Here is a 26463-nt window from a genome sequence, read left to right on the forward strand (position 1 = left end):
GCGGAGCGATGGTGGAGTGTAGTGGTGGGGAACGCCCTGGGAGTCAGTGCCTGGGTCAGACGGTCGGGTTGTTCCTCGTGCTGTTCCTCGTGCTGTATTACCCTTAGGCATTTTGTGAGGAATAAATGAGGTGTTCCACCTAGTTAGTTTGCTGTGAAGCATTTTTTTTTTTAAAGTTGGGGTTTTGTTTTTGTTTTTGTTTCAAGATTTTATTTATTTGACAGAGATCACAAGCAGGCAGAGAGGCAGGCAGAAAGAGAGAGAGGGAAGCAGGCTCCCTGCTGCGGGGATTAATCCTAGGACCCCAGGATCATGACCTGAGCCGAAGGTAGAGGCTTTAACCCACTGAGCTACCCAGGTGCCCCTTTTTTGTTGTGTTTCATACGTTTATTTCAGTTTTTCAGCTATCTCATTTGATCCTTTAAAAACAACTAGTGTTAGATAAGACCCTTACCACCTGAAAGATGGTTAATTGTGAGGTCTGTCAGTCAGCGCGCTGAAGTGAGACTGGGAGTCCTTCTTGCTTGGGGGTCCCCACACTGTTTGCCACTGGCCTTCAGGCCCATCCTCATCACATGACCCTCCCCACCCTCACCCCCAACCTCTTGTAACAGTGACGTCACCATGTCATAACCTGTTGGCTAAAAGCTGGGACAGTCTGGGTTTGCAGTTTTTTCTGAAACTGAGTGGAAAGAACGCTTCCTGTTTCTTGCCACTGTCGGATATAAAATTGTGGATCCTGTCCTCGGCCTCATCCAGGTAGAGTGCCCCTTTGCCCTCTGGCACCAGGATTTACGGTGACAGCATCTTCTGTGAAGTACTGTTGTCATTGCTTCTCATCTTGCCTTTTTTTTTTTTTTTAAAGATTTTATTTATTTATTTGACAGACAGAGATCACAAGTAGGCAGAGAGGCAGGCAGAGAGAGTGAGAGGGAAGCGGGCTCTCGGGACTCGATCCCAGGACCCTGAGATCATGACCTGGAGCGGAAGGCAGAGGCTTAACCCACGGAGCCACCCAGGCGCCCCCTCATCTTGCTTTCTAAGCTTTAGCCGTACCTTTTTAAAAACAACTTCACTGAGGTACGATGCACAGATCATACAATTCGCCCATTCAAGTGTACAGGTCAGTGGTTTTGAGTATATTCAGAATTGTGCAGACATTACCACCATCAATTTTAGAATATTTTCATCAGCCCAAAAAGAAACCCTACCCCATGTAGGAGTCATTTCCTATTTCCTCCTGTCCCCGCCCCAGTCCTAAGTAACCACTGGTCTTTCTGTTTCGACAGACTTGCCTGTACCAGACATTTCATATAAATCGCACCGTCCAGTAGTTTTCTGTGTCTGGCTTCTTCGCTTTAGGATCGTGTTTCAAGGTTCATCCGTGTCGTAGCCTGTGTCCGTACCGCATTCCCTTCCACGGCTGAGTAAGATTCTGCTTTACGGGTGTACCACACTGTATTTTATCCACTTGGCCGATGATGGACATTTGGGTGGTTTGCGCTTTTTGGCTCTTGGGATTAATACAGCTGTGAACACTTGTATAGTGTTCTGTGCAAACGTGTTTTTGGTTCTTTCGAGCGCGTACCTAGGAGTACCAATTGCTGGATCATAGATAACTGTTGAACTCTTCGAAGAACTGCCAGAGTGTTTTCCAAAGTGACTGCACCATTGTACAGCCTGCCCTAGCAGTATGTGGGCGTTCCAGCATGCTCCATATCCTTACGAACACCTTTGTCATTACCCAGCTTTTTGATCCTACCCATCCTAGTGGGTAGGAAGTGGTATTTGATTGTGATTTCGATTTTCATGTGCCTCATGGTTAATGATGTTGAGCATCTTTTCATGTGCTCATTGGACCTTTGTATATCTTCCTCAGAGAAATGTGTATTCACAGTATTTGTCCATTTAAAAAATTGGGTTGTCTTTTTATTAATGAGTGGTAATTCTTTTTTTCTTTTTTCAAAAATTTATTTTTAAGTAGTCTCTATGCTCAGCATAGGGCTTGAACCTATGACCCCGAGATAAGAGTCATATACTATTCCTACTGAGCCAGCCAGGCGCCCCTAGAATTTTTAATACAGGGACACTTGGGTGGCTCAGTGGGTTAAAGCTTCTGCTCAGGTCATGATTCCAGGGTCATGGAATCAAGCCCCTCTGCTCAGCAGGGAACACACCACCCCCCCCCCCCCCCCCCCCGCTGACTTGTGATCTTTGTCAAATAAGTAAGAATCCTTAAAAAAAAAAAACAAACTTAATATATATTAGATAGTAGTCCATTTTCCCAGATAAAGAATTCAGAAGTGTGGGGCGCCTGGGTGGCTCAGTGGGTTAAAGCCTCTGCCTTCAGCTCAGGTCATGATCCCAGGGTCCTGGGATCAAGCCTCTCATCACATCCGGCTCTCTGCTCGGCAGGGAGCCTGCTTCCTCCTTTCTCCCTCTGCCTGCCTCTGTCTACTTGTGATCTCTGTCTGTCAATAAATAAAATCTTAAAAAAAAAAAATTTAGAAGTGTTTTCTGCTTTTCTTAAGTTTTCGCTTTCTTGATGTTGTCCTTTGAAGCATGAAAGCTCCTAAGTTTGAAATAGAATTTGTATATTTTCCTTTCTTACTAACTCTTTGGATTTGGTTTCTTGCATAGGCCTGCATCAGCTGATGTTTCCTCCACACCTAGAATAGTGACTGGATTTTGGGGGGTCTGAAGGAGTGCCAGGGACAGTAGGGTGGGCATGGTGAGGAAGAACAAAGCAGGGGAAGAGTTTCGTTTCTGGGCTTTAAGTGATATCCTATGTGATACAAGGTTAGGCCGAGACTATTTAAAAAAAAAATGGCCCCTTACTTTTGGGTAATAGGGTTGCGATAACTATTAATTTTGGCTGCAGCTTTTTTCAGAATGAGAATATCAGGTCAGTAGGAGCCTCAGTGTTAACGCCTTCCTCCCTGGGTATAGCTTTCTGGTTTTTGTTAGAGGAGTCTTTGTCGCCGCTGCTTCTCCAGTGTAAATGTTCCTCGGAATTGTTTGGAGAGCTTAGAAGGGATTGCTGCGTCCACCTGAGGGTTTCTCACTCACTGGGTCTCAAATGAGGCGCATACATTGGCATGTTTAACAGGTTCCCGGGGTGATGGTGATGCTCTTGTTCAGGAACCACACTTTGGGCCCACTGGTCTGCCTCATTAGTCTGTATTACTGGTGTAGGCTCTGGGCGGTAGACAGCTGTGTTTGTCTCCCAGCAACCTCACTGTTGGCATGTTTACGGAAGACTCATCAGATAAGGTGGTCTGTGCCTGAGGATCATTTTTCTGAATGTGGAGTCAAAGGATACACATTTTACCCATGCTCTTGGCTGATACTGAGATCGGAAGACCAGGAGGGCACCATGTTTTTGAGCCTCTGCTTTGCTGTGTGTGTTCCTCACATGCCATTGTCTTTCATCTAAATACTAATTCCCTGGAGAATGTAGGCGAGTGGCCTGTGAGTGTCCAGTTAGCTAACTGGTGATAGAGCAAGGCCAAGGTGTGCAGATAGTCTCCGGTGATAACTTGAGCTGGGGGGATGGGAAAGAACCTTTAGGCTTCTCCACATAGATTTTCCAGCTCTGTTTTAAATGAATTTCTGTGTGTGTGTGTGTGTGTGTGTGTGTGTGTGTGTGTATGGACCAAGAGCCCTGGAGTCCTGGAAGTCTGAACGTGAAGATGACCACCAACCATGATGCCTTGGTTCTGACTCCATTATTTATCGTCCTTGCCTGTGAAAGGCAAGCCCTTTTGTTCTCAGTTGTCTTTCCCAGCGTATTTCAGGTTCTTTGATGGTGGACACCCTTGGAAAGATTTTGACAGGAAGTGTGTGAAACAGGTCAGCATTTGTAAAACAGTGTCTTGGTTTTGTTCAGAGTAGAAGATAGGCAAAGACTTAGCTAAAGGTTCTATTCTGAAACAGGGTATCCAGTTACTGGCTTAGCTGTGGAGAGCTCGGTTGATACTGTGTGAGAGGAACAGTGTTCTGTGAATGGACCATGCACGCAGTAGAAATGCAGCTCGGGTCGCACTTGGTTCTGTGGGTTAAATCCTCAGCACTCCACCACGGAGAGCGGAAGGACGTCTGTCTGTACGGTGAGCCCCCACTCATCCCGTCCTGGAGAGCCATCACGTTCCCAACCAATGGCAGGTTCTTTGATTTATTGAAGAAGGAAATGGAACGGACAGGAGGAAATCGAGACCAAAGGGCAGCTTCCTTGTGTGTTTTTTTAAAAAATGGGACACAGGGATGGGCAGACTCCTTAAATGGTAAGAATTTATAGAAAGCAAGTAGATTTTTCTGATGTGTGATCTCTTATTTGTTTTGCATCATTCTGAAGCACTCTCATGCATATTACTTAATCTGAAAGTGCTCTATGACGTAGCTGGGTAGGAAAATTACTTTTATATCCCTCCGTACATGGGGTGCGTGAGGTCAGTGAAGATAGTCTTTTGTCCAAGGTCACACAGCTGGTCATTTGCAGATACAGAACTCAAACATACATCTTTTCCATATTTGCTCTTCAATTCTGGTGTCTTTCCTATTTCACCAAGTTGGGAAATGTCCTGAAAGGGCAGAAAGGGAGATGCCTGCGTGTGTGCGTGTGTGTTGGGGATGGATGGGGAGGAAAAGGAACAAGAGGTCTAGAGAAGAAAAAATTTTTTAACTAAAATTCAGGCCATCCGGCTCTGTATCAGAGTGTACAGAGCAGAGATCCCCACCTGAGTAGGGCTAGTTGCCCATGGTGGAGTGAGGGTCAGTTTTCACAAAGGCTGGGAGGGGTTTGGATGGGACCACAGGCAGATACCCTAAGAGCATAGAGGGCTTTGCTAGTAAAGGACAAAGCGGATGGGGATTGGAATCAGGAGGCTAATGGAATAGGATAAGAAATTGCTCTTCTGGGGGGTATAGAATCTCCAAATGCGAGGGAACTAATAGGCAGATAGATTTTTGGTGACTCAGCCTAGATTACTAATACAGAGAAGCCCCTCTGAAGAGGAAGACAGCTTCTCCCTGCTCTGGGGAATGTGACTAAGAGGAGTGCCAGTAAACTTTGGGTTATGATCTGCTGTATGGGGGATGACTACTGCCATTCAAACCAACTTAAGCTAAGATAAGGGATGATTTGGTTCATAGGATTAAAATCCAGGTAGAGCTGAGTTCAGGCAGCGATTAAACTAATTAATTAAGCGATTAAACTAATCGCTTAAATGAGGTTCACGAGGCCCTGTGTTTTCCTTGGTTTCCTTGGTTTTCCTTGGTTTCTCTGCTCTGCCTTCCACAAAGTTGCCTTCATTTCACAAGGGAACCCCTTGACTGGACTAGGTTCTCCCCCTCACATTTGTAAAAGGGTTGCAGCTGTTCCAGACCTCACAGTGTCATCCTGTCCTGTTCAAGGAAAGACCCAGTAGCTACTGGAGAAGAGTAAGGAAGCAAACATCTTCTGGGCTCTCATTGTTTTATGTGCCCACTGTCTTGGATGGAAAGACCATCCTTGGAGTAGGGGAGGGCCCAACTCCACGCAAATTGCATGGTTAAAATGGGGAAGCAGTAAATTCTGAAATGAAATTTCAGGGCACTTTTGCCAGAAAGGAGAATCCAGGCTGGGTGGTAAATTATAGAAGTCTTCCATACCAACCAAAGGGATAAGGGAATGAAATAATTCCAGATAGATTTCCCTGGGGGATTCTTTGAGGGAGGGAGTAATACTTACAGCACATATATTAGTTAAGAGAATAGACTAAGATAAAAGGAGTGACATAATAATTGCCTGACTTAAAGAACAAAAGGATTTCATTCCCTCTCACATAATAGTGGTCTAGGGCTTTGCTTCACTCTGTTACTCTCGGTCTCATCTTTCTTCCTCATGTCCTGCATCATCTCTTAGGTCTGGGGCATCATGGGCTTCAACAACAAAGTGGGGAGAGAAAGTGTAGAGGAAGCAGCTGTCTGTTTTAGGGGTTCTGGGCTGTGAGTGCTCTGCACCTCCCCCTCATGCTGTGTTGATAACTTGGTCCATGGCCCGTGTCACTGCAGGGGTGCTAGGAAGTGTGGTCCCTAGCAGGTGACCAGTGACTGGCCTCCAGCTCTGTGATTATAGAAGAAGGCGAGAAGGAATTTTGGTGAGGGGTGGGCAGTCTCCATCACATGCCCAAACTAGCTTAGCCATCCCAAAAGATGTTCCTGTGGCACATAGCAGCGCCTCCTCAGGAAAGAATCTTCGTCCAGTCCCTTCATTTGGGGAACCAGGAAGGCTTTCAAAGGAGCTCAGTTAGAGTTCGGTTCAGGTGTATGTCACAGAAAATCTGTCATAGCAGTGACCTAAATGTTTGCTTTTTCTTCTCTCCTGTAAAAGATGTTTATGGTATTAATGATGGTGTTAATGGTGGCAGGGACTCTCTTTATCCTACTGTTCTGTCATCTCAGCATTTGGTTCCCTCCTCATAATCCAAGATGACTTTCTGAACTCAAGACATTCTTCACATTTCCTCTGGCAAAAGGAAGAAGAAAGGCCTCAGAGGGCATTTTCCGGAAGTCACACACAGCACTTCCGTGGACACCCTGCTGGTCAGAACTTAGTCACTTGGGTCAACTAGCTGCAAGGGGGGCTGAGGAACTAGCCTTCCTTCTAGGCGTTTATGAGCTCCACACTGGGGCTTCTCGTGCTAAGGCGGAAGGGGAGAACGGACATTGGACAACAATAAACGGTCTCTGCGAGAGACCATGTGCCCCCCCCACCTCTGCCTGCAGATATGTGTGCATTTCTCTGCCCGTGCTAAATTCTAAAAGCCATTTTCATATTTATCTGAGGGAAAGAAACCGCCATAAGCGCCGACGTATTAAGTGCGTACCAGGTGTGAAACAGGATCTGTATCACTGAACTCTCAGGAGAGTGCTCTCCCCGTGCGTTACCCAGGAGAGTTTAGCATGTGGCTGTTGACAGAGGTGTGGGCAGAGTGGTGGGAGCCAGAAGGACTTCCTGGAGTGCCCAGAGTTTAGCAAGAGCAGGAAGTCATAACCACCCTGAAAGGGCAAGGGGGACAGATCAGTGTCACCAAAGCAGCCTGACCAGAGCTGAGAGACCTGGAAGAGAGGCTGCCTGTCAGGAGATTATAACTGTGGAATGAAGCCGAGCCAGCACCCCTGTGAGCCTGGGCCAGAATGACCCCGAGAGGGTGACAAATACCCTGGCCTGTCTCCCCTCCCACCCTGGATCTCCTAGCAGTGTCCCACTTCAGCTGAGTCCAACTGGCAGGCTTTAGAGAGCAAGAGCCCCTAGGGAAAACAGTCCGGGGGAAACAGCTCCCCGGGGAACACAGCAGGGAAGAGAAGGGCAGAAAGTGGATTGGGAGTTCGGGAAAGCAGCACAGAACAACCCACACAGTACTACGATTCCTTTTCCCAAGTAGGGAAACTGAGGCATGGAGAAGCTAAGTCACCTGCCCAACTGGGAAGCAGCAGAGGCAGGACCCTCCTAGCTTCAGATGTGTCCTGAAGGGGAAGGCTGAGCACACAGCACACTTGCCTTTCCTGTCCGTCTGCCCAGTGCTCTGCCCACAGTAGGTGTCTGATAAATGGTCAGTGATTGAAATCATCCGGGGAGGCATATTTGGGCATAGGAGTAACCGTTTCCTCTTCTTGTCATGCAGGTCGCCGTCCCAAACCTTAGCGAGGCCGTGCAGGACGCAGACCTGCTAGTATTTGTCATTCCCCACCAGTTCATTCACAGAATCTGTGACGAGATCACCGGGAGAGTGCCCAAGGAAGCGCTGGGCATCACCCTCATCAAGGTAACTGGCCCCTGGCCCCAGGCAGAAAAAGCATTGCTGGACTTCAGTTACGGGGAAATTTTATTTCCTCTCACTCCATTTTTGTTGGAATTAGGAGCCGAGAGGGAGGCTATGGCACTTTTTTGTTTTCTGTTTTTTTTTAAAGATTACCTTCTAGGGAAGGTCATTGATGACACATCCCAGGAGCTTCCCTGAACCCAGCTTCAGGCGAGGGCTGCCTTTTATCACAGCGGGTTTTAGCCTTGGCAGTGATGTGAGCATGGGCACATGCTGACACAAAGAACCTGTCCAGGACACGGGTCTCAGCCTGCGTCCGGAATTACCGGTGGTTTGTGTTGCTGGGAAATGCATCCTCATTTGTTTCCACTCCTGTACATGCTCGAAAGGGAGTTTTTAACCAGAAGTTCATAGACTACCCCCACGCGTCCCTAGACAGAATTCAGGAAGTTCGTGGCTTAAATGTGGGCGAGAAAAAATACATTTTTGTTTGTTCTAACTTCTTACTGAAATGAGCATTTTCAAATGCCAGCCACAGGCCAGACTTGCAATAACGATAACATTAGCAGGACCTGTGGCTCTGTTGTCGACAGAAATCCCAGGTGTTTTCCTTCCCCTTTTTAACGCCTCCAGGTATCTCAAGGTAGCATTTACGCTGATCATGACCTTGAAATTGTGGTCATTGGTAAACCTGCCAAATCCTCTTTTTCTAATTTCATTAATAAAACAGCGCATTTATGACTTATCATAGATTTGTTTGATTTCTTTTTTTAAAAACATTTTGATAACCGTGTTTCAGTATAATTGGCTTCCTGGGTCATCTCATGCATTTTGCTTTATGCATATGAAATTCTGAGAGTGAGTCCATAAAACTTGACCAGACTGCCAGAGGTGAAGAAGGCCACATCATAAAAAAGGTTAAGAACCCCATGGAGAGACTTTGTTCTCTCAAGAGGTTCACAGATGAATATTTATAGAAGCAGACTTGAACAACTCACACGTCAGTTATAAATACAACGGATAAATAAATAGTGGGCTTTTATTTTGGAATACTATGTGGTGGTCAATAGGAACACACCAGAATGTTCATGCAGCCACATAGGTGAGTCTCTAAAATGATAGTGGAGCACCACGTGGTACTTCATGGGTGAATGGTACAGTTGTACTTAACAGGCTTTCAGAAGCAGGCATTACGGTGTAACAGATTATTAGGAATATAGCCTTATGTGGCAAAATTCGGTCAAGAAGAGAAGGGAACAGTGCGTACAGCCTTGGGTAGTGGTTCACCCTGGTGGGGGTGGGACCAGTGATGAGAAGGAATACAGACTAGGGGAGGAACACACGAGACTTCAGTGGTACGGGCTGTGTTCTGAGTGGTCACACGTTCGTTTTCTTCCCCTTTTGTTGTTACGCAGACACGGTATGTATGTTACCCTTGGAAGAGCTATTTTTCAAGTTGTCTCCCACTGGATGCCTGTATCTGCATCAGTAACAGAACGACCGTGTCACGCCTCTTTCTGTTGGTTTGTTTCCCTCTCACTTGTCAACATCCTTACAGGGCATAGACCAGGGTCCTGAGGGGCTGAAGCTCATTTCCGACATCATCCGGGAGAAGATGGGCATTGACGTCAGCGTGCTCATGGGCGCCAACATTGCCAGTGAGGTGGCTTCGGAGAAGTTTTGTGAGACCACCATCGGTGAGGTTGGCTGGGTGGGGAGGCCTGGGGAGCCCGGATACGGTGTTTTAAAATGTACATTTGCGATTTCTGGTATTTTCTGTACTGGACTCTCCCTCATGTGGATATTCAGTGGTGCGGGGATTTAATGCAAAGGAGGTCATTCTGTGGAACTGAAGTGTTAAAACAGCCTCCAGAATGAAAGTAAAGGCCAGGAGACCATTTGGACCTCCCCTGATCCAAGAGTGAATTATCAAGGTTAAACACAAAAATGGAAAGTTGCTTATACTGAGAAGCAGGTGATAACATCCATGAAGGGGCTCCCCTGGCCTTAGAAAACCGAGATCTTTTGTTCTTTTTTCAAACTCAAAAATGCCAGTATCTGAATCCTCATTGGATTCCAGCGCCAATGAAAGCTTTGGCAGCACATACACTAAAAATTGGAATGATAAAAATTGATGGGAATAAGCCCTGTTTCAGGTGAGTTATCTAAAACTCCGTGAATAAGTTACCTGCACCAAGGTCACATAGCTAGTTTAGAACCCAGGTATGAACTTGGCCGTCTTGTTTCCTAAATTCGAAACCTCTTTGTGGAATTCTCGTGTGCCCATGTACCATATGAAAAGACTGATAGAGGGGCGCCTGGGTGGCTCAGTGAGTTAAGCCTCTGCCTTGGGCTCAGGTCATGATCTCAGGGTCCTGGGATGGAGCCCCACATCGGACTCTCTGCTCAGCAGGGAGCCTGCTTCCTCCTCTCTCTGCCTGTTTCTCTGCCTAGTTGTGATCTCTGTCTGTCAAATAAATAAATAAAATCTTAAAAAAAAAAGAAAAGACTGATAGAAAAGTAATATTGCTATATTTGCAGATGCTTGGAAAGATTTGACTTTATTTACCACTCCAGAACTTCCTTCTACCCTTGTCAAACATACCAGCAATGTGAATGATTTCTCCCTGCAGCTTTGTAAAGGGAGGCCCTGAGAGAGGTCAGGCTCTTTTGAGTAAGATAGAATGCATGGGAAAAAGTAGCTCCTGATTCTTTTTTTTTTTTTTTTTTTTTTTACTTTATTTATTTATTTGAGAGAGAGTGAGTGAGTGCAGAAGGTGAATGAGAGGGAGAAGGAGACTCCCTGCTGAGCAGGGAGCCCAACACAGGGCTGGATCCCAGGATCCTGAGATAATGACCTGAGCCAAAGGCGGATAGATGCTTAATTGACTTAGCCCCGGTAACTGGATTTTTCTAAATGCCTGCAAGTTAGGACAGTTTTACTTCTTTTGCTTCTTTTTTTTTTTTTTTTTAAGATTTTATTTATTTATTTGAGAGAGAGAGAGAGAAATGAGAGGGGAGAAGGTCCAAGGGAGAAGCAGACTCCCCACAGAGCTGGGAGCCCGATGCAGGACTCTATCCTGGGACTCCAGGATCATGACCTGAGCTGAAGGCAATCGCTTAACCAACTGAGACACCCAGGCACCCCTTGCTTATTTCTCCTTTACTTTTAATTGCATTGATATGTGGAAAATAGGGATGATCAAAAGAAAACCATTTCCTTAATTTCCATTGTTCCTTTGTCTGTAAGCTATTAATTTATGTTTATAGTTATGTATTGCTTTATAATTGCTTTATTTAATATATAACAGACAATTTACATACATTTTCACAGCTGGATAGTATTCCATCAATAATCCCATATGTCTGTGCACTTAAAACTTTTTTTTTTTTGAGAACTGCTATCTGTGGAGAACAGAGGTATTGCTAATAATACAATGAAGAAAACAAAATGGACTATAGTCAACCCAGGTTGATATTTATAAAAATGACATACATAGGTAAGAAAATTCAAACAGTATGAGAAAGCGTGTCGTTAGAATTAAGATTGTGATTTCTCGAGCTCTGGAAGACGGCAGAGCAGGAGGAACATGAGCTTACCCTGTCTCAAAGGTACAAACAGATATCATCCACATCCAAGTCAATAAACCAGAGAGGGATCCAGAAATGGGCAGAATGAACCTCACAGCTCATACAGAGAAGAAGTTCGATCTGACAAGTGAGGAAGGTCAGAAAAGTGGAGGGAGGCTGCCCACCGGAGGGAGGGAGCTGTGTGCATGGAGAGCCACCTATGGAAGGCAGGGCTGCACCAACATTTGTAGCCTCTGCTCAGCGTTCAGGGCAAATTTTATTAAAGCTGTGTGCATGCCCTGCCCAGTCACTGGGTGCACAACTGTCGCCCTGCGTAGCACCCAGCCACCATTGCACATTTTGCCCAGCCTCACGACCCCAGCCACTCAGCTTTCCAGCCACAGTGGCACTTCACAAGATCCAGCATAGGACTAGAGGCCCAACACAAATTTTTCTAACACCATCACTCCGCTCCCAAGTTCCCCAGTGAGTACGTCCTCTCAGAGCTGATGTGCCTGCGTCCCATGAACACCACAGAGAGCACAGCCCACAGCAGGCAGAGAATCAGTGCCAATGACCGCACTGGAAGGGAAAGTGACTTAGACATGACAGCAGGACCTAAGCAACACACACAGGATGCTCTCTTGAAGTGCCAGGTTCTGGGGAACGGGACGTGCACCACAGGGACTCTAGGACTTCTCTGCATAACATCACTAAATGAGAAGACGCAGGTTTCTTCACTTAGAGACAGACACAATGAGGAGTCAGAAATTTATCCCAAATGAAAGAACAGGGCAAGGCACAGCCAGAGATCTAAGCAAAATAGTACAAGTAACTTGCCTGATAGAGAATTTAAAGCAGTGATCATAAGGATACTCACTGGACTTGAGAAGAGTGGAAGACGTGAGAGAGATGCTTAATGCAGTGATAAGCAATAACGGAGCAGAGATGACAGGCTCAAGAAATGAAATGAGAAACATGCCTGATGGAATGAGCAGTGGGATGGAAGAAACAGAGGAAGGAATTAGTGACCTGGAAGATGGAGAAATGGAAAGTGGTCAAGCTGAACAAAAGAGAAAAGAATTATGCAAAATGAGAACAGACTGAAGGAACTCAGGGACTCCATCAAATGTAGTAACATTTGTATTATAGGAGTCTCAGAAGAAGAGAGAGAAGAGGGGGCAGAAAATTTATTTGAAGAAATAATAGCTAAAAACTTCCTTAATCTGTGGAAGGAAACAGATACCCAGCTCCAGGAGGCACTGAGAACTCCATCAAAATCAACAAAAGCAGGGGCCCCTGGATGGCGGTCAGTTAAGTGTCTGACTCTCGGTTTTTGCTCAGGTTATGATCTCAGGGTCATGAGATCAAGCCCTGCATCTGGCTCTGCACTCAGTGTGCAGTCTGCTTGAGATTCTCTCTTTCCTTTTCCCTGTGCCCCTGCCTCCTGCCTGCTTGCTCTCCTTTCTCTCTAAAATAAATAAATCTTCTAAAAAGTCAACAAAAGCAGGGGCACCTGGGTGGCTCAGTGGGTTAAAGCCTCTGCCTTCAGGTCATGATCTCAGGGTCCTGGGATCAAGCCCCACATCAGGCTGTCTGCTTGGCGGGGAGCCTGCTTCCCCCTTTCTCTCTGCCTACTTGTGATATCTCTCTCTGTATCAAATAAAAAAAAAATCTTTAAAAAAAGTCAACAAAAGCAGACCCACACCAAAACCTATTGTAATTTGCAAAATAAAGTGATAAAAAGAAATCTTAACAGCAGCAAGATAAAAGAAGTAACTTGGGCACCTGGGTGGCTCAGTTGGTTAAGCAACTGCCTTCAGCTCAGGTCATGATCCTGGTGCCCTGGGATCGAATCCTGCATCAGGCTCCCAGCTCTGCGGGGAGTCTGCTTCTCCTTCTGACCTTCGTCTGTCTCATGTTCTCTCTCACTCTCCATCTCAAATAAATAAAATCTTTTAAAAAAGAAGAAGATAATGACACATACAAGGGAAAACCCCTAAGGCTAACAGAAAACTCTTCAACAGAAACTTGGCAAGCCAGAAGGGAAGGGAGTCGCATTATATATTCAAAGTGCTGAATGGGAAAAGTCTGAGGCCCCAGCAGGGCTGTCATTCAGAACAGAAGGAGAGAGAAACAGTTTCCCAGACAGACAAACTAAAACTAAATGAGTTCATAATCACTAAACCAGCTCTCTAAGAAGTTTTAAAGGGGTTCCTCTGAGTAGAAAAGAGAGACCAAAGGTGACCGTATAAAAGTAGGAAACACAAATGCTGGAAAAATGAGTATTTCTATAAAAAAATGAGTCAAGAAACTCAAGAAAAGAAAGGATATAAAATATAACACATTCCTAAAACAGGGAGAAGAGGAGAAAAGAATGTATTCAAACTTAAACAACTACCAACTGAATATAGACTGCTATATGCAGAAGAGGCTATATATAAACCTAATGAGAACTATATATAAAAAACCACTAATAAATACGCAAAAAATAAAGAGAAATCTAAATACATCACTATGGAAAATTGGCAAAAATATAAAGGAGAAAAACAAAGAATCAGAAAATTGGGGTGCCTGGGTGGCTCAGTGGGTTAAAGCCTCTGCCTTCAGCTCAAGTCATGATCCCAGGGTCCTGGGATCGAGCCCCGCATGGGTTTCTCTGCCTAGCGGGGAGCGTGCTTCCTCCTCTCTCTCTGCCTGCCTCTCTGCCTACTTGTGATCTCTGTCTGTCAAATAAATAAAATCTTTAAAAAAGAATCAGAGAAAATCTTCATATACAACCACAAAACAAGTAATAAAATGGCAATAAATACATAAGTATAATTTAAATGTAAATGGACCAAATGCTCCAATCAGAAGTCATAGGGTATCAGAATGGATTTAAAAAAAAAAAGACCCATCTATATGCTGCCTTCAGAAGACTCAGTTTATACTTAAAGACACCTGCAGATTGAAAGTGAGGGGATAGAGAATCATGTATCCTGCAAATGGACATGAAAAGAAAGCTGGAGTAGCAGTACTTAATATCAGAGAAAGTAGACTTTAAAACAAAGAATGTAACAAGAGACAAAGAAAGATACTATATAATCTTAAAGGGGACAATCCAACAAGATAAAACAATTCAGAATGGCTAACTGAACAAGTCAGGAAATGACAGATGCTGGCGAGGATGCGGAGAAAGGGGAACCCTCCTACGCTGTTGGTGGGAATGCAAGCTGGTGCAGGGACTCTGGAAAACTGTATGGAGTTTCCTCAAAAAGTTGAAAATAGAGCTACCGTACGACCCGGCAATTGCACAACTGGGTATTTACCCTAAAGATACAAATGTTGTGATCCAAAGGGGCACGTGCACCTGAATGCTTATAGCAGCAATGTCTACAATAGCCAAACTATGGAAAGAACCTAGATGTCCATCAACAGATGAATGATAAAGAAGGTGTGGTGTGTATATATATACAATGGAATACTACGCAGCCATCAAAAGAAACAAAATCTTGCCATTTACGATGACATGGATAGAACTAGAGGGTATTAGGCTTAGCAAAATAAGTCAGTCAGAGAAAGACAACTATCATAATGATCTCCCTGATACGAGGAAGTGGAGATGCAACGTTGGGGGTTTAGGGGGTAGGAAAAGAATAAATGAAACAAGATGGGATCGGGAGGGAGACAAACAATAAGAGACTCCTAATCTCACAAAACAAACTGAGGGTGGCCAGGGGGATGGGGGTAGGGAGAGGGTGGTGGGGTTATGGACATTGGGGAGGGTATGTGCTATGGTGAGTTCTGTGAAGTGTGTAAACCTGGTGATTCACAGACCTGTAACCCTGGGGCTAATACATTATATGTTCATTTAAAAATTTTTTTAAATAAATAATGCTTCTGTAAACATACAGAAGATACAACAATTATAATTATTTATGCACCCAAATATATAAAACAGTTAATAACAACCACAAAGGAACTAATCAGTAATAATACAGTAATAGTAGGGGACTTTAACACTCCCACTTACGTCAGTGAACAGATCGTCTAAACAGAAAAGCAACAAGGAAACAATGGCTTTGAATGACACTACAACAGACGGATTTAACATATATTCAGAACTTTTTTTTTTTTTAAAGATTTTTATTTATTTTATTTGACAGAGAGAAATCACAAGTAGGCAGAGAGGCAGGCAGAGAGAGTGAGAGGGAAGCAGGCTCCCCGCTGAGCAGAGAGCCCGATGCAGGACTCGATCCCAGGACCCTGAGATCATGACCCGAGCCGAAGGCAGCGGCTTAAACCACTGAGCCACCCAGGCGCCCTATTCAGAACTTTTCATCCTAAAACAGCAAAATACTCGTTCTTTTCAAGTACACATGGAACATTCTCCAGAATAGATCACGTATTAGCCCACAGAACAGGCCTCAACAAATAGAAGATTGAAGTCATACCATGTATCTTTTTTCTGACCACAACCTTATGAAACTAGGAATCAACCACAAGAAAAAACATGGAAAGACCAAAAACACATGGAGGTTAAATAATATGCTACTAAATAATGAATGGGTCCACTAAGAAATCCAAGAAGAAATTAAAAAATAAATGGAAACAAATGAAAATGAAAACATAAAGGTTTAAAACCTTTGCGATGCAGCAAAAGCAGTCCTAAGAGGGAAGTAAATAGCAATACAGGCCTACCCAATGAAGCAAGAGAAGTCTCTAATAAACAACCTAACCTTACACCTAAAGGAACTAGAAAAAGAAAACCCAACAAAACCTAAAAACAGTAGAACAAAAGAAATAAGATTACAGCAGATATAAATGATACAGAAACTAAAACAATAGAAGAGATCAATGAAACCAGAAGCTGTTTCTTTGGGGGGGAAAATAATAAAATTGATAAACCTCTAGCCAGACTTAATCAAGAAAAAAGGACACAAAATCTTAAATGAGAGAGGAAAAATAACAACCACAGCAGCACAGAAATGCAAACAATTCGGAGAGAACATTATGAAAAACTATAGGCCAATAACCTGGAAGAAATGGATAAATTCCTAGAAACCTATAAACTATCAAAACTGAAACAGGAATAAGGAGAAAATGTGAACAGACCCATAACCAGCAAAGAAAGAAATGGTAATCAAAAAACTCCAAACAAAAGTTCAGGACAAGATGGCTTCATTTATTTTTTTATTATTATTACTTCTTTAAAAATTTACTTTAAACATTTTATTTCTTTGAGAGGGAGCACACAAGCAGGGCGTCAGCAGAGGCAGACAGAGAAGCAGTCTCCCTGCTTAGCAGGAAGCCTGATTTGGGACGTAATCCCAGGACCCTGGGGTTATAACCTGAGCTGAAGGCAGACACTTAACTGCCTGAGCCACCCAGGCATCCGTGAGATGGTTTCATTTAAAGACGAGTTGATACATAGTCTTCTCAACGTAGTCCAAAAAAATAGGAAGGAAAATTTCCAGATTCATTCTATGAAGCTGGTACTACCCTGATACCAAAACCAAAGATACCACTATAGAAGAGAACTACAAGCCATATCTCTGATGAACATAGAAGCAAAAATTCCCAACAAAGTACTGGCAAACCAAATTCAATAGTACATTAAACAAATTAACTCATCACGATCAGGTGGGATTTATTTCTGGGTTGCAAGGGTGGTTCAGTTTTTGCAGATCAATCCATGTGATCATATCAATAAGGGAAAGGAGAAGAGCCATATTACCATTTCAGTAGATGCAAAAAAAAAGAAAAAGCATTCAGCAAAGCACAACATCTATTCATGATAAAAACCCTCACAAAGTAGGTTTAGAGGGAACATGCCTCAACATAATAAAGGCCATATATGAAAAACCCACAGCTAACATCATCCTCAATGGGGAAAAAATTGAGAGCTTTTCCTCTAAGATCAGGGACTAGACAGGGGTGTCCACTCTGACCACTGTTGTTAAATATAGTATTGGAAGCCCTAGCCACAACAGACAACAAAAAGAATAAAAGGAATCCAAATTGGTAAAGAAGAAGTAAAACTTGGACAATTTGCAGATGACAAGATACTATGTATAGAAAACCTAAAAAAGGCTCAGTTAGTTGGGCGGCTGCCTTCAGCTCAGGTCAGGGTCCCAGAGTCCTGGGATCGAGTCCCGCATCTGGCTCCCAGATCCACGGGGAGTCTCCTTCTCCCTCTGACCTTTTTCCCTCTCAGACTTGCTCTCACTGTCAGTCTCTCAAATAAATAAACAAAATCTTAAAAAAAAAAACAAACTGAAAAACTCCACCAAAAAACTGCTAGAACTGGTAAATAAACTCAGTAAAGTTGCAGAATACAGTATCAGTGTACAGAAATCTGTTTCATTTCTGTACATGAATAATGAAATACTAGAGAGAGAAATGAAGAAAGCAGTCTCATTTGTAGTTGCACTAAAAATAAAGATACCTAGGAATAAACCTAACCAGAGAGATGAAAAACGTATATTCTGAAAACTATTACGACAGTGTTGAAAGAAATTGAAGATGACACAAAGAAATGGAAAAAAGGTTCTATGCTCAAAGATTAGATGAGCACATACTGTTAAAATGTCTATGCTACCTAAAGCAATCTACATATTTAATGGGGTCTCTTATCAAAATACCAACAGCATTTTCCACAGAACTAGAACAAACAATCCCAAAATTTGTATGGAACCACAGAAGATCCTTAACAGTTGAAACAGTCTTAAAAAAGAAAGGCAAAGGGGCGCCTGGGTGGCTCAGTGGTTTAAGCCTCTGCCTTCGGCTCAGGTCATGATCTCAGGGTCCTGGGATCGAGCCCCGCATCGGGCTCTCGGTTCAGTGAGGAGCCTGTTTCTCCCTCTCTCTCTGCCTGCCTCTCTGACTACTTGTGACTTCTCTCTCTCTGTCAAATAAATAAAATATAAAAAAAAAAAAAAAAAAAAAAAAGAAAGGCAAAGCTGGAGGCATCACAACTCCAGACTTCCAAGTTACATTACAGAGCGGTAATAATCAAAACAGTATGGTATTAATACAAAAGTAGACACATAGATCAGTGCCATAGAATAGAAAATCCCAAAATAAGCCCACCATCATATGGCCAAGTAATCTTTGACAAAGCAGGGGAAAGTCTCTTCAGCAAACAGTTTTGGGAAAATTTGAGAGCAAGCTGTAAAAGAGTGAAGCTGGACCACTTTCTTACACCATATACAAAAATCAATTCAGATGAGCTAAAGACCTAAATGTGAGACCTGAAACCATGAAAATCCTAGAAGAGAGCGCACACAGTAACTTCTTTCTAGATATGCCTCCTGTGGTAGGGAAAACAAAAGGAAAAATTAACTATTGGGACTACATCACAATGAAAAGCTTCTGCACAGCGAGGGGAATAGTCAGCTAAACAAAAAGGCAACCTACAGAATGGGAGAAGATATTTGCAGATGACATACCAGGTAAAGGGTTAGTATCCAAAATACATAAAGAACTTACAGAACTCAACATCCAAAACCCAAATAATCCAGTGAGAAAATGGGCAGAAGACTTGAACAGACATTTCTCTAAAGAAGACATCCAGATGGCCAACAGACCCATGAAAAGATGCCCAATATCACTTATCAGGGAAATGCAAATCAAAACTACAATGAGCTAACCACCTCACACCTGTCAGGATGGCTAAAATTAACAACACAAGAAACAACAGGTGTTGGCAAGGATGTGGAGAAAGGGGAAATGTCTTGCATTGTTGGTGGGAATGAAAACCAGTTCAGCCACTGTGGAAAAGAGTATGGAGGTTCCTTGGGGCACCTGGGTGGCTCAGTGGTTTAAGCCTCTGCCTTCGGCTCGGGTCATGATCTCAGGGTCCTGGGATCGAGCCCCGTATCGGGCTCTCTGCTCAGTGGGGAGCCTGTTTCTCCCTCTCTCTCTGCCTGCCTCTCTGCCTACTTGTGACCTCTCTATCAAATAAATAAATAAAATATTTTAAAGAGTATGGAGGTTCCTCAAAAAGTTAAAAATACAGGGTGCCTGGGTGGCTTGGTCAAATGCCTGGCTTTTGGCTCCGGCTCAGGTTACAATTTCAGGGTTGTGAGATTGAGCCCCGCATTTGGCTCCATGCTGAGCTGGTGGGATCTGCTTGAGATTCTTCCCCCCTCTACTCCTCACCCTCCTCTCTAAATAAATGTTTAAAAAAGAAGTTAAAAATAGAACTACCCTACAGTCCAGCAATCACACGCCTGGATATTTACCCCCGAAATAAAGGAACACTAATTCAAAGGTATACATGCACCGCTATGTTTATGGCAGCATTATTGATAATAGGCAAGATAGGGAAGCAACCCAAGTGTCCATTGATGAATGGATAACGATGTGGTGCATATGTATAGTGGACTATTACTCAGCCATAAAAAAGAACGAACTCTTGCCATTTGCAACAACATGGATGGAGGGAGCTAGGAAGTATAATGCTAAGTGAAATAAGAGGAGGACAAGTACCATATGATTCCACTCATCTGGAATTTAAGAAACAAAAAACAAAGGGAAAAAATCAGAGAGAAATCAGGAATCAGACTCTTTAATTATAGAGGACAAACTGATGGTTACCAGAGGAGAGGGGTGGGGTGGGGGGGGTGGGTAAATAGGTGATAGAGATTAAGGAGAGTACTTGTTGTGAGGAGCACGGGGTGACGTATAGAAGTGCTGAATCACTGTATTGTACACATGAAACTAAATATAAAACTATGTTAACTGGAATTAAAACTTCTTAAAAAGTTAAAAAAAATCCACAGCAAATCTTAAGGTATCCACTAAGATACCTTAACCTAAAACTTTTTAAGAAGTTAAAAACCCACAGCAAATCTTAAGGTGTCTACTAAGAAACTCGAGATTGAGGGAATTAATAGTGATTTACCCAAGATTCTACAGCTAGCTATTGGTGGAGTCAAGATTTGGATCAGGACTGACTTCAAGCTCTTGCTCTCTAGGTACTATGTAATAGTGTCCTTTTTTAAAAAGATTTAGTTATTTATTTATTTGACAAAGATCACAAGTAGGCAGAGAGACAAGGCAGGGGAAGCAGGCTCCCCGCCGAGCAGAGAGGCCGACAGGGGACTCGATCCCAGGACCCTGAGATCATGACCCGAGCCGAAGGCAGAGGCTTTAACCCACTGAGCCACCCAGGCGCCCCTAATAGTGTCCCTTTTAGTTGGTTCCTAACTCGCTGTTGACTTGGGTTCATTCCTGTGAAGATAAAGGGACAAGGGCTTATCCAATTTCAGGTCCCACCTCTGGAGCTCCTCAGCATGGAAGGGGGCTCATTTTGTTCCTATAGAGATCATAGGGATTCCAGAAAATCACAGACCAGCAGAGCAGGAAGGAACCTCTGGTATCACCCAGACTGTCCATTGCTTTACAGATGAAGAATGAGTTACTTCACAAGATCACAGAGGCAGGGGTGCCTGGATGGCTCAGAGGGTTAAGCCTCTCTGCCTTTGGCTCAGGTCATGATCTCAGGGTCCTGGGATTGAGCTCCGCATCGGGCTCCCTGCTCAGTGGGGAGCCTGCTTTCCCCCTCTATCTCTCTGCCTACTTGTGATCTCTCTCTGTCCGATAAATAAACAAAATCTTCTACAAAAAATAAATAAATAAAAGATCACAGAGGCAGAAGGGAATAGTCTTGGGTCTCCTCTCCACCTAACCCTGCCTTACTGAAGACATTGTGAACTTTGCTGGCTGATCTCATTTATTCAGCAAATTGTTTAGCAGATTGGAGCCATTTATATAAAATCATGAGATTAGTCACTTTGAAACAGATACAGTCTGACACAGTACAAAATAGCCAAGGATAGGTCTGTTGTGTAAACATCCTCCCGCCTTGGGGCACCTGGGTGGTTCAGTGGTTTAAGTCTCTGCCACGGTACAAGTAGACAAGGGTAGGTCTGTTGTGCAAACATTCTCCAGCCTTGGGGCACCTGGGTGGTTCAGTGGGTTAATAAGCCTCTGCCTTCCGCTCAGGTCGTGATCTCCGGGTCCTGGGATGGAGTCCAGCGTCTGGCTCTCAGCTCACCAGGGAGCCTGCTTCCCCCTCTCTCTGCCTGCTGCTCTGCCTGCCTGTGATCTGTCAAATAAAAAAAAAAAATCTTAAAAAAAAAAATCCTTAAGCCTCAATTACCAAATGGCCAGCCACTCTTAATCATAAAGAAGCATTAATTTTTTTTTTTTTATAAAGTTACTTTATTTTTCCATTCTAATCATTCAGCCCTCTTCTTTGCATGGTAGAAGGGGAGACAAATGTTAACTAAGCCAAGAGTGTGGATTTTCTTTTTTTTTTTTTTTTAAAGATTTTATTTATTTATTTGATAGAGAGAGATCACAAGTAGGTAGAGTGAGAGGGAAGCAGGCTCCCTTCAGAGCAGAGAGTCGGACGTGGGACTCGATCCCAGGACCCTGAGATCATGACCTGAGCAGAAGGCAGCAGCTTAACCCACTGAGCCACCCAGGCGCCCCTTGAAGCATTAAATTTCTTAACTCATTTCTGTGCCAACATTTTGAACAGAAGTAAGGGAAAATGTGATCTGTTCTTGTCACAGGAATTGTTCTATGAAAAAGAGCAAAACATCAAATTTCCACATCCATTCCCCAGACTGAAAACATAGTGTTCCTACATAATTGCAATAGCATCCTTTAGAAAAAAAAAAAAATGTAATTTCCTTCCCTCTTCCCAAAGGGAATCCCTGTTAGCAGTTTCTAAGTATTCTTCCAGGGGGGAAAAATTGTTTGTATACCTGCCTATATATAGGTTTTATTCTCTCACAGTTAGTTCTTTTAGCCACATGTGATTCTAATGTAGCCTGTGAAATTACATAATCACTTTTATTAAAAGAAATTAACTAGTTCCAACTCAGTCCTATTTGCCAATAATAAATTGGCAATCAGTCTTGGGAGTCAGTTGGAAATGGCTGGTTACCCTAATCATTCTGTAGGGCTGAGATCCCATCTCTAATCCTTGGTTGAAACCTGTGTCTACCCGTGGATTCTGGCTAGAATTTTTATGTACCTCTAAGCTATGGTCATTGTAGGAAAACATTAAGTTGGGCATATTAGGCTCTTTTGTAAAGACAGACAAATGCACAGAAATTATTTCTCTTTTCCCTCTGGCTTCTGTTTATCCAGTGTGTCCACTGCCTTCTCTGTAGATTGGCAGTGTCTGTTGGCAACAAGTCACTCTTGGCAACAGTGACCTGAATTAAATTAAGTAAAATATTGAAAGGAAACTAAAAGCCAAAGGTGATTATTTTCTAAATTGTTTTATGGAACCTGAACTTAACCATGAGGAAATAACATAAATAATGTTATAAAACAACTGGCTTGCACTCTTAAAAAAATGCCAATGTCATGAAAGACAGCGAAAGGTTAAGGAGTATCCCAGATTAAAGAAGACTCCAGAGACGTGCCTGCCAAATGCAGTAGGATCCTGGGTTGGGGGAGGGAAGGTTGCCATGAAAGACAGCATTGTACTAATAGGCAAGATTGGAATGCGAATTGTATATTAGATAATTGTACCAACATTAAATTTCCTGCATTCGATAATGGCGCTGTGGTTAATCCAGATCTCCTTTCTTGATGACATTAGCAACCAACTCATTCTTAATTATAGTAGGTTCGGGAGTTTCAAAGACTGGAGTCTTTTGTGGAGGAAGAAGAAAAAACAGCCTTGTTTTTCAGACACTTGCAAAAATTCTAACTGCATGGTGAACTGTGGTGCCCCCTTGCGGCGAGAGTTCCCTTCTTTCTTGGGACTGACTTCAAGAACTGGAGACTTGCACTGTCAACCTCACAAACACTTTTCAAAGCCTGTTACATATCCAGCATCTGCCAAGTGTTGAGGATACATAAGCTCCCTGTGGAGCTTCCGAGTACACAGACAAATATGGAATCACACACACAATGGAAGGTTTGAAGGTGTCATATTGCATAGGTTGATTATCTCTAAAACTTGGCATGAAACAGAAGGGACATGTCCCTGTTTGGTTCATATTGGGTTTGGGGCAGCCTTTCCCCGTGGCTGTTGGACATGACCCGTTCTGGAGCAGATGGTCTGGGTCCCTGCTTCCTTCCTCACTACTTATGATTGGTAATAATACAGTGAGTGCTTTCCTCGCTTTGATTTAAAATAATCATTTTTTTAAAGTACAAATGAGAAAAAGTGAGATCGCAGTCAATCAAGCCCACCTCTCTCAGGGACACTGCGTGTAATTTGCAGCCGCAGAGGACCCGGGAGACCGACCCCACCTGTCTCGGTGGCAGATGGAGAGTGCCCTTCTTCCTGCCTGTGTTGCCTGTCAGCTCACAGCAGCAGCTCGAGCCTAGCTGCAGACAGCTGGATTAGTGATCTCAGCGAGGAGCTTGTCTGTGGAGCTCGGGATCGTCCTTCGTGTTGGAGGCACTGAGCAGTGACCCGTGGTGAGGGATGGAGGAGAAGGACAGTAATGATGTCATGATGTGGAGGCTGGGGGTTGATTTACCCAACCCAGGTGATGAAACAGGGTTGCACAGAGTCACCCACATCGTCTGGCGGCCTGTTTGAAAAAGGAAGAGGACAGTTGGCTCAAACGGACACAGTTCTAATATTTGGAGAACTCTACTAAATAATAGATAATAGCAGTGCTTGTAGAGCAGGAAAGGTGTTTCTAAGGATTGGGTGTAGGGATTTGAAACATTTTCTTATGGACAGTTTCTTTAAAGAAAGCAAAAGGAGAGGTAGAACAGTGTCGTGAGCCCCAGATACCCGTCATCCATCTCCGGCTCTCCCCTGGATTATTTTCACGTTCTATTACTTAGGGATGGAATCGTAGCGGGGGACAGTTATCTTTGTCTTCTTCACTGGAAGAATGCAGCTGTGTGATGTTTATTTGGGTTTTTCTGGTTTCTCTTCGCCACCCCTCTGCGCCACCCCCAGGAGGAAGCATAGCATAGAGAGACAGAACATGGGCCCCGGAGCCAGAGCACCTGGGTTAGAATTGGGCTCTGCCTCCTATGAGCCTGTTGATCCTGGGCACGTTGGTAAACCTCTCTGGGGCCCCCTAGGTCTGCAGATGGCAAACATCAGTCATAAGCATGTGTCAGCTCTCCCCATTGTTACTCTGAGGGACCTCTATGTCCTCTAATGGGCTCTTTCACACCTGCTGCTTCTTTAACCCCACAACAGTCCTGAGGGTACTGTAGTGTTTCACTCCTGAGGAAGCTGACCCCGCAGTAGGTGAAATCAGAGTTTGCAAACTTGTCCTCGGGAGTCAGCTGGGGAGCTCGAAAAGACTAAATGCGGGCTCCACCGCGGGAGACTGATTTAATTGGCCTGGGATGTGGCGGGCATAGGAGTCGTTAAAGATCCCCAGGTGATTGTAATGCTCAGAGACACGTGTGGGAACAAGCTTGGGAACCTGGAGGCAGGCAGAGCCCCAGTACTGTAGTCCTCAGTGAGCCTTCTGCCATCTCTGTGCGGCCACTTGACTCGGGATCCTGATGTGGCTGGAAAGGTTAAACCTCTGGTTTCCAGAGCCGAGCCCCACCCTTGCACCCTCACGGATCAGAGCGTTTCACACCAGGCTTTACGTGTAAAGTTTTATTTGTGCTTGATTTACTTTTAATCCCAAATCCCAAAACAAAACGAGAGAAAGGAAAAACTCCAGAGCCTCCATCCCATTCCAGGTGCCATCCCAGGGGACAGGAGGTAGCTGTAGCCAAAGCCAGTACTCTCTGAATGCATTTCTGTCTGTCTGCCCCTTCCGTCCAGTGAACGTAGCTGCTGGTGTTTGTATCAGTTGGTTATTCCCATAGTGATGCTAAGGACGGATCACAGGAAGCGCAGTGGCACACAAAGTAAGCACAGCTAACACCTGTGGGTCCCTGGGGGCAGGATGCTCTCAGCCAGGGCTGCTGGGCTGGGTGGCTCCGCCCATGTGTGTCTCATCTTCCTGCTGGGCCCATTCCTGGCCCTGGGAGAGCCAGGGAATGTTCGGCTCACATTGAAACCAGCCCCACTTCTGCGCGAGTGGGTTGGGAGAATACCCTTCGTCATGTCTGCTCCTGTCCTGTTGACCAAATCACATGACCGAGTCCAAGGTTAAGGAGTAGGGAAATATGCCCCATTTGCTTTGAGTCCAAGCACTTAATGGAGTCATTAAGTGGTCATTCCCTTCCATGAGTGGAAGGGAATGTGCTCTTTTCCAGAGGAAGGGGGTGGTTTTGAACGGGAATTGATTACAAATGTAAACCATGGACGTTGCTTTCGGAAGTGTTTGTGGTAGCAGAAAGTTTTGCAACAGTTTTAGGTGTTAAACATAGAAAAGATGCTTAGGTAGAATAGAACACATGTACACAGTGAAACACAAAGTGGGTATTTAAAATGATGTAGTAAATATGTCATTGAAAATTACTCCTGTGGCAAAATGGGGGAAAGCAGGTTATGAAATGTTAGTTCCCAGTTCTGAGAAGAACTGTGTATATTCATATTTGAGTAGGTTAAAGATGCGTGCCAAATTGCTAATGATCATCTGTGGTAGAATTACGGAATATTTTTGTTTTCTATTTCTACTCCTGAATTTTCTGCATTTTCTGTGATGAATATACATTACTTATGGTAATAAGAAAAACACTCGAAACTGTAAGAGTAGGCATTCTTATTAACTCCCTTTTTTCTTAACCTGTCAACAGGCAGCAAAATAATGGAGAATGGCCTTCTCTTCAAAGAACTTCTGCAGACTCCAAATTTTCGAATTACTGTGGTAGAAGACGCAGACACTGTCGAACTCTGTGGTGCTCTTAAGGTAAAGTCGGCATTGTTATTTCTGCCCCAGGAGAGGAGCTAATCGGCCGCTGTCCGCATTATCAAATCTAATCCTGAAAAGTGGGCTCTGTGTTCTGTGCTCCTACTTGAGGGAAGAATAGTGAATTGAGAGCCTTGTTTATTACTTCCTGTTTTACCGCTGCCTGTCCTGGGTGGTTGGACTTCCTCTTCCACGGGCTTGGCTTTCATTTGTAAATTGGGGGTGGTGGTGCGGAGTGTGGTGGGTTTGTCTTTTGGGAAATTGGCAGCATTAATATTTAAAAAGCA

The 26463-nt window shown here is 44.0% G+C and overlaps 1 protein-coding gene across 2 annotated transcripts in view; it reads left to right on the top strand.

The window, feature by feature from the left end:
- The window catches only part of GPD1L (glycerol-3-phosphate dehydrogenase 1 like), a 62062-nt gene that overhangs the window by 16417 nt on the left and 19182 nt on the right, over positions 1-26463 (top strand). For both annotated transcript variants that reach the window (XM_046001510.1, XM_046001511.1), the window contains 3 exons: positions 7665-7805; positions 9361-9499; positions 26064-26176. In XM_046001510.1, coding sequence (XP_045857466.1) covers positions 7665-7805; positions 9361-9499; positions 26064-26176 — 393 coding nt within the window. The remainder of the gene's footprint in view (positions 1-7664; positions 7806-9360; positions 9500-26063; positions 26177-26463) is intronic.

This window comes from Meles meles, chromosome 4 (assembly GCF_922984935.1).
Source record: "Meles meles chromosome 4, mMelMel3.1 paternal haplotype, whole genome shotgun sequence".
NCBI lineage: Eukaryota > Metazoa > Chordata > Mammalia > Carnivora > Mustelidae > Meles > Meles meles.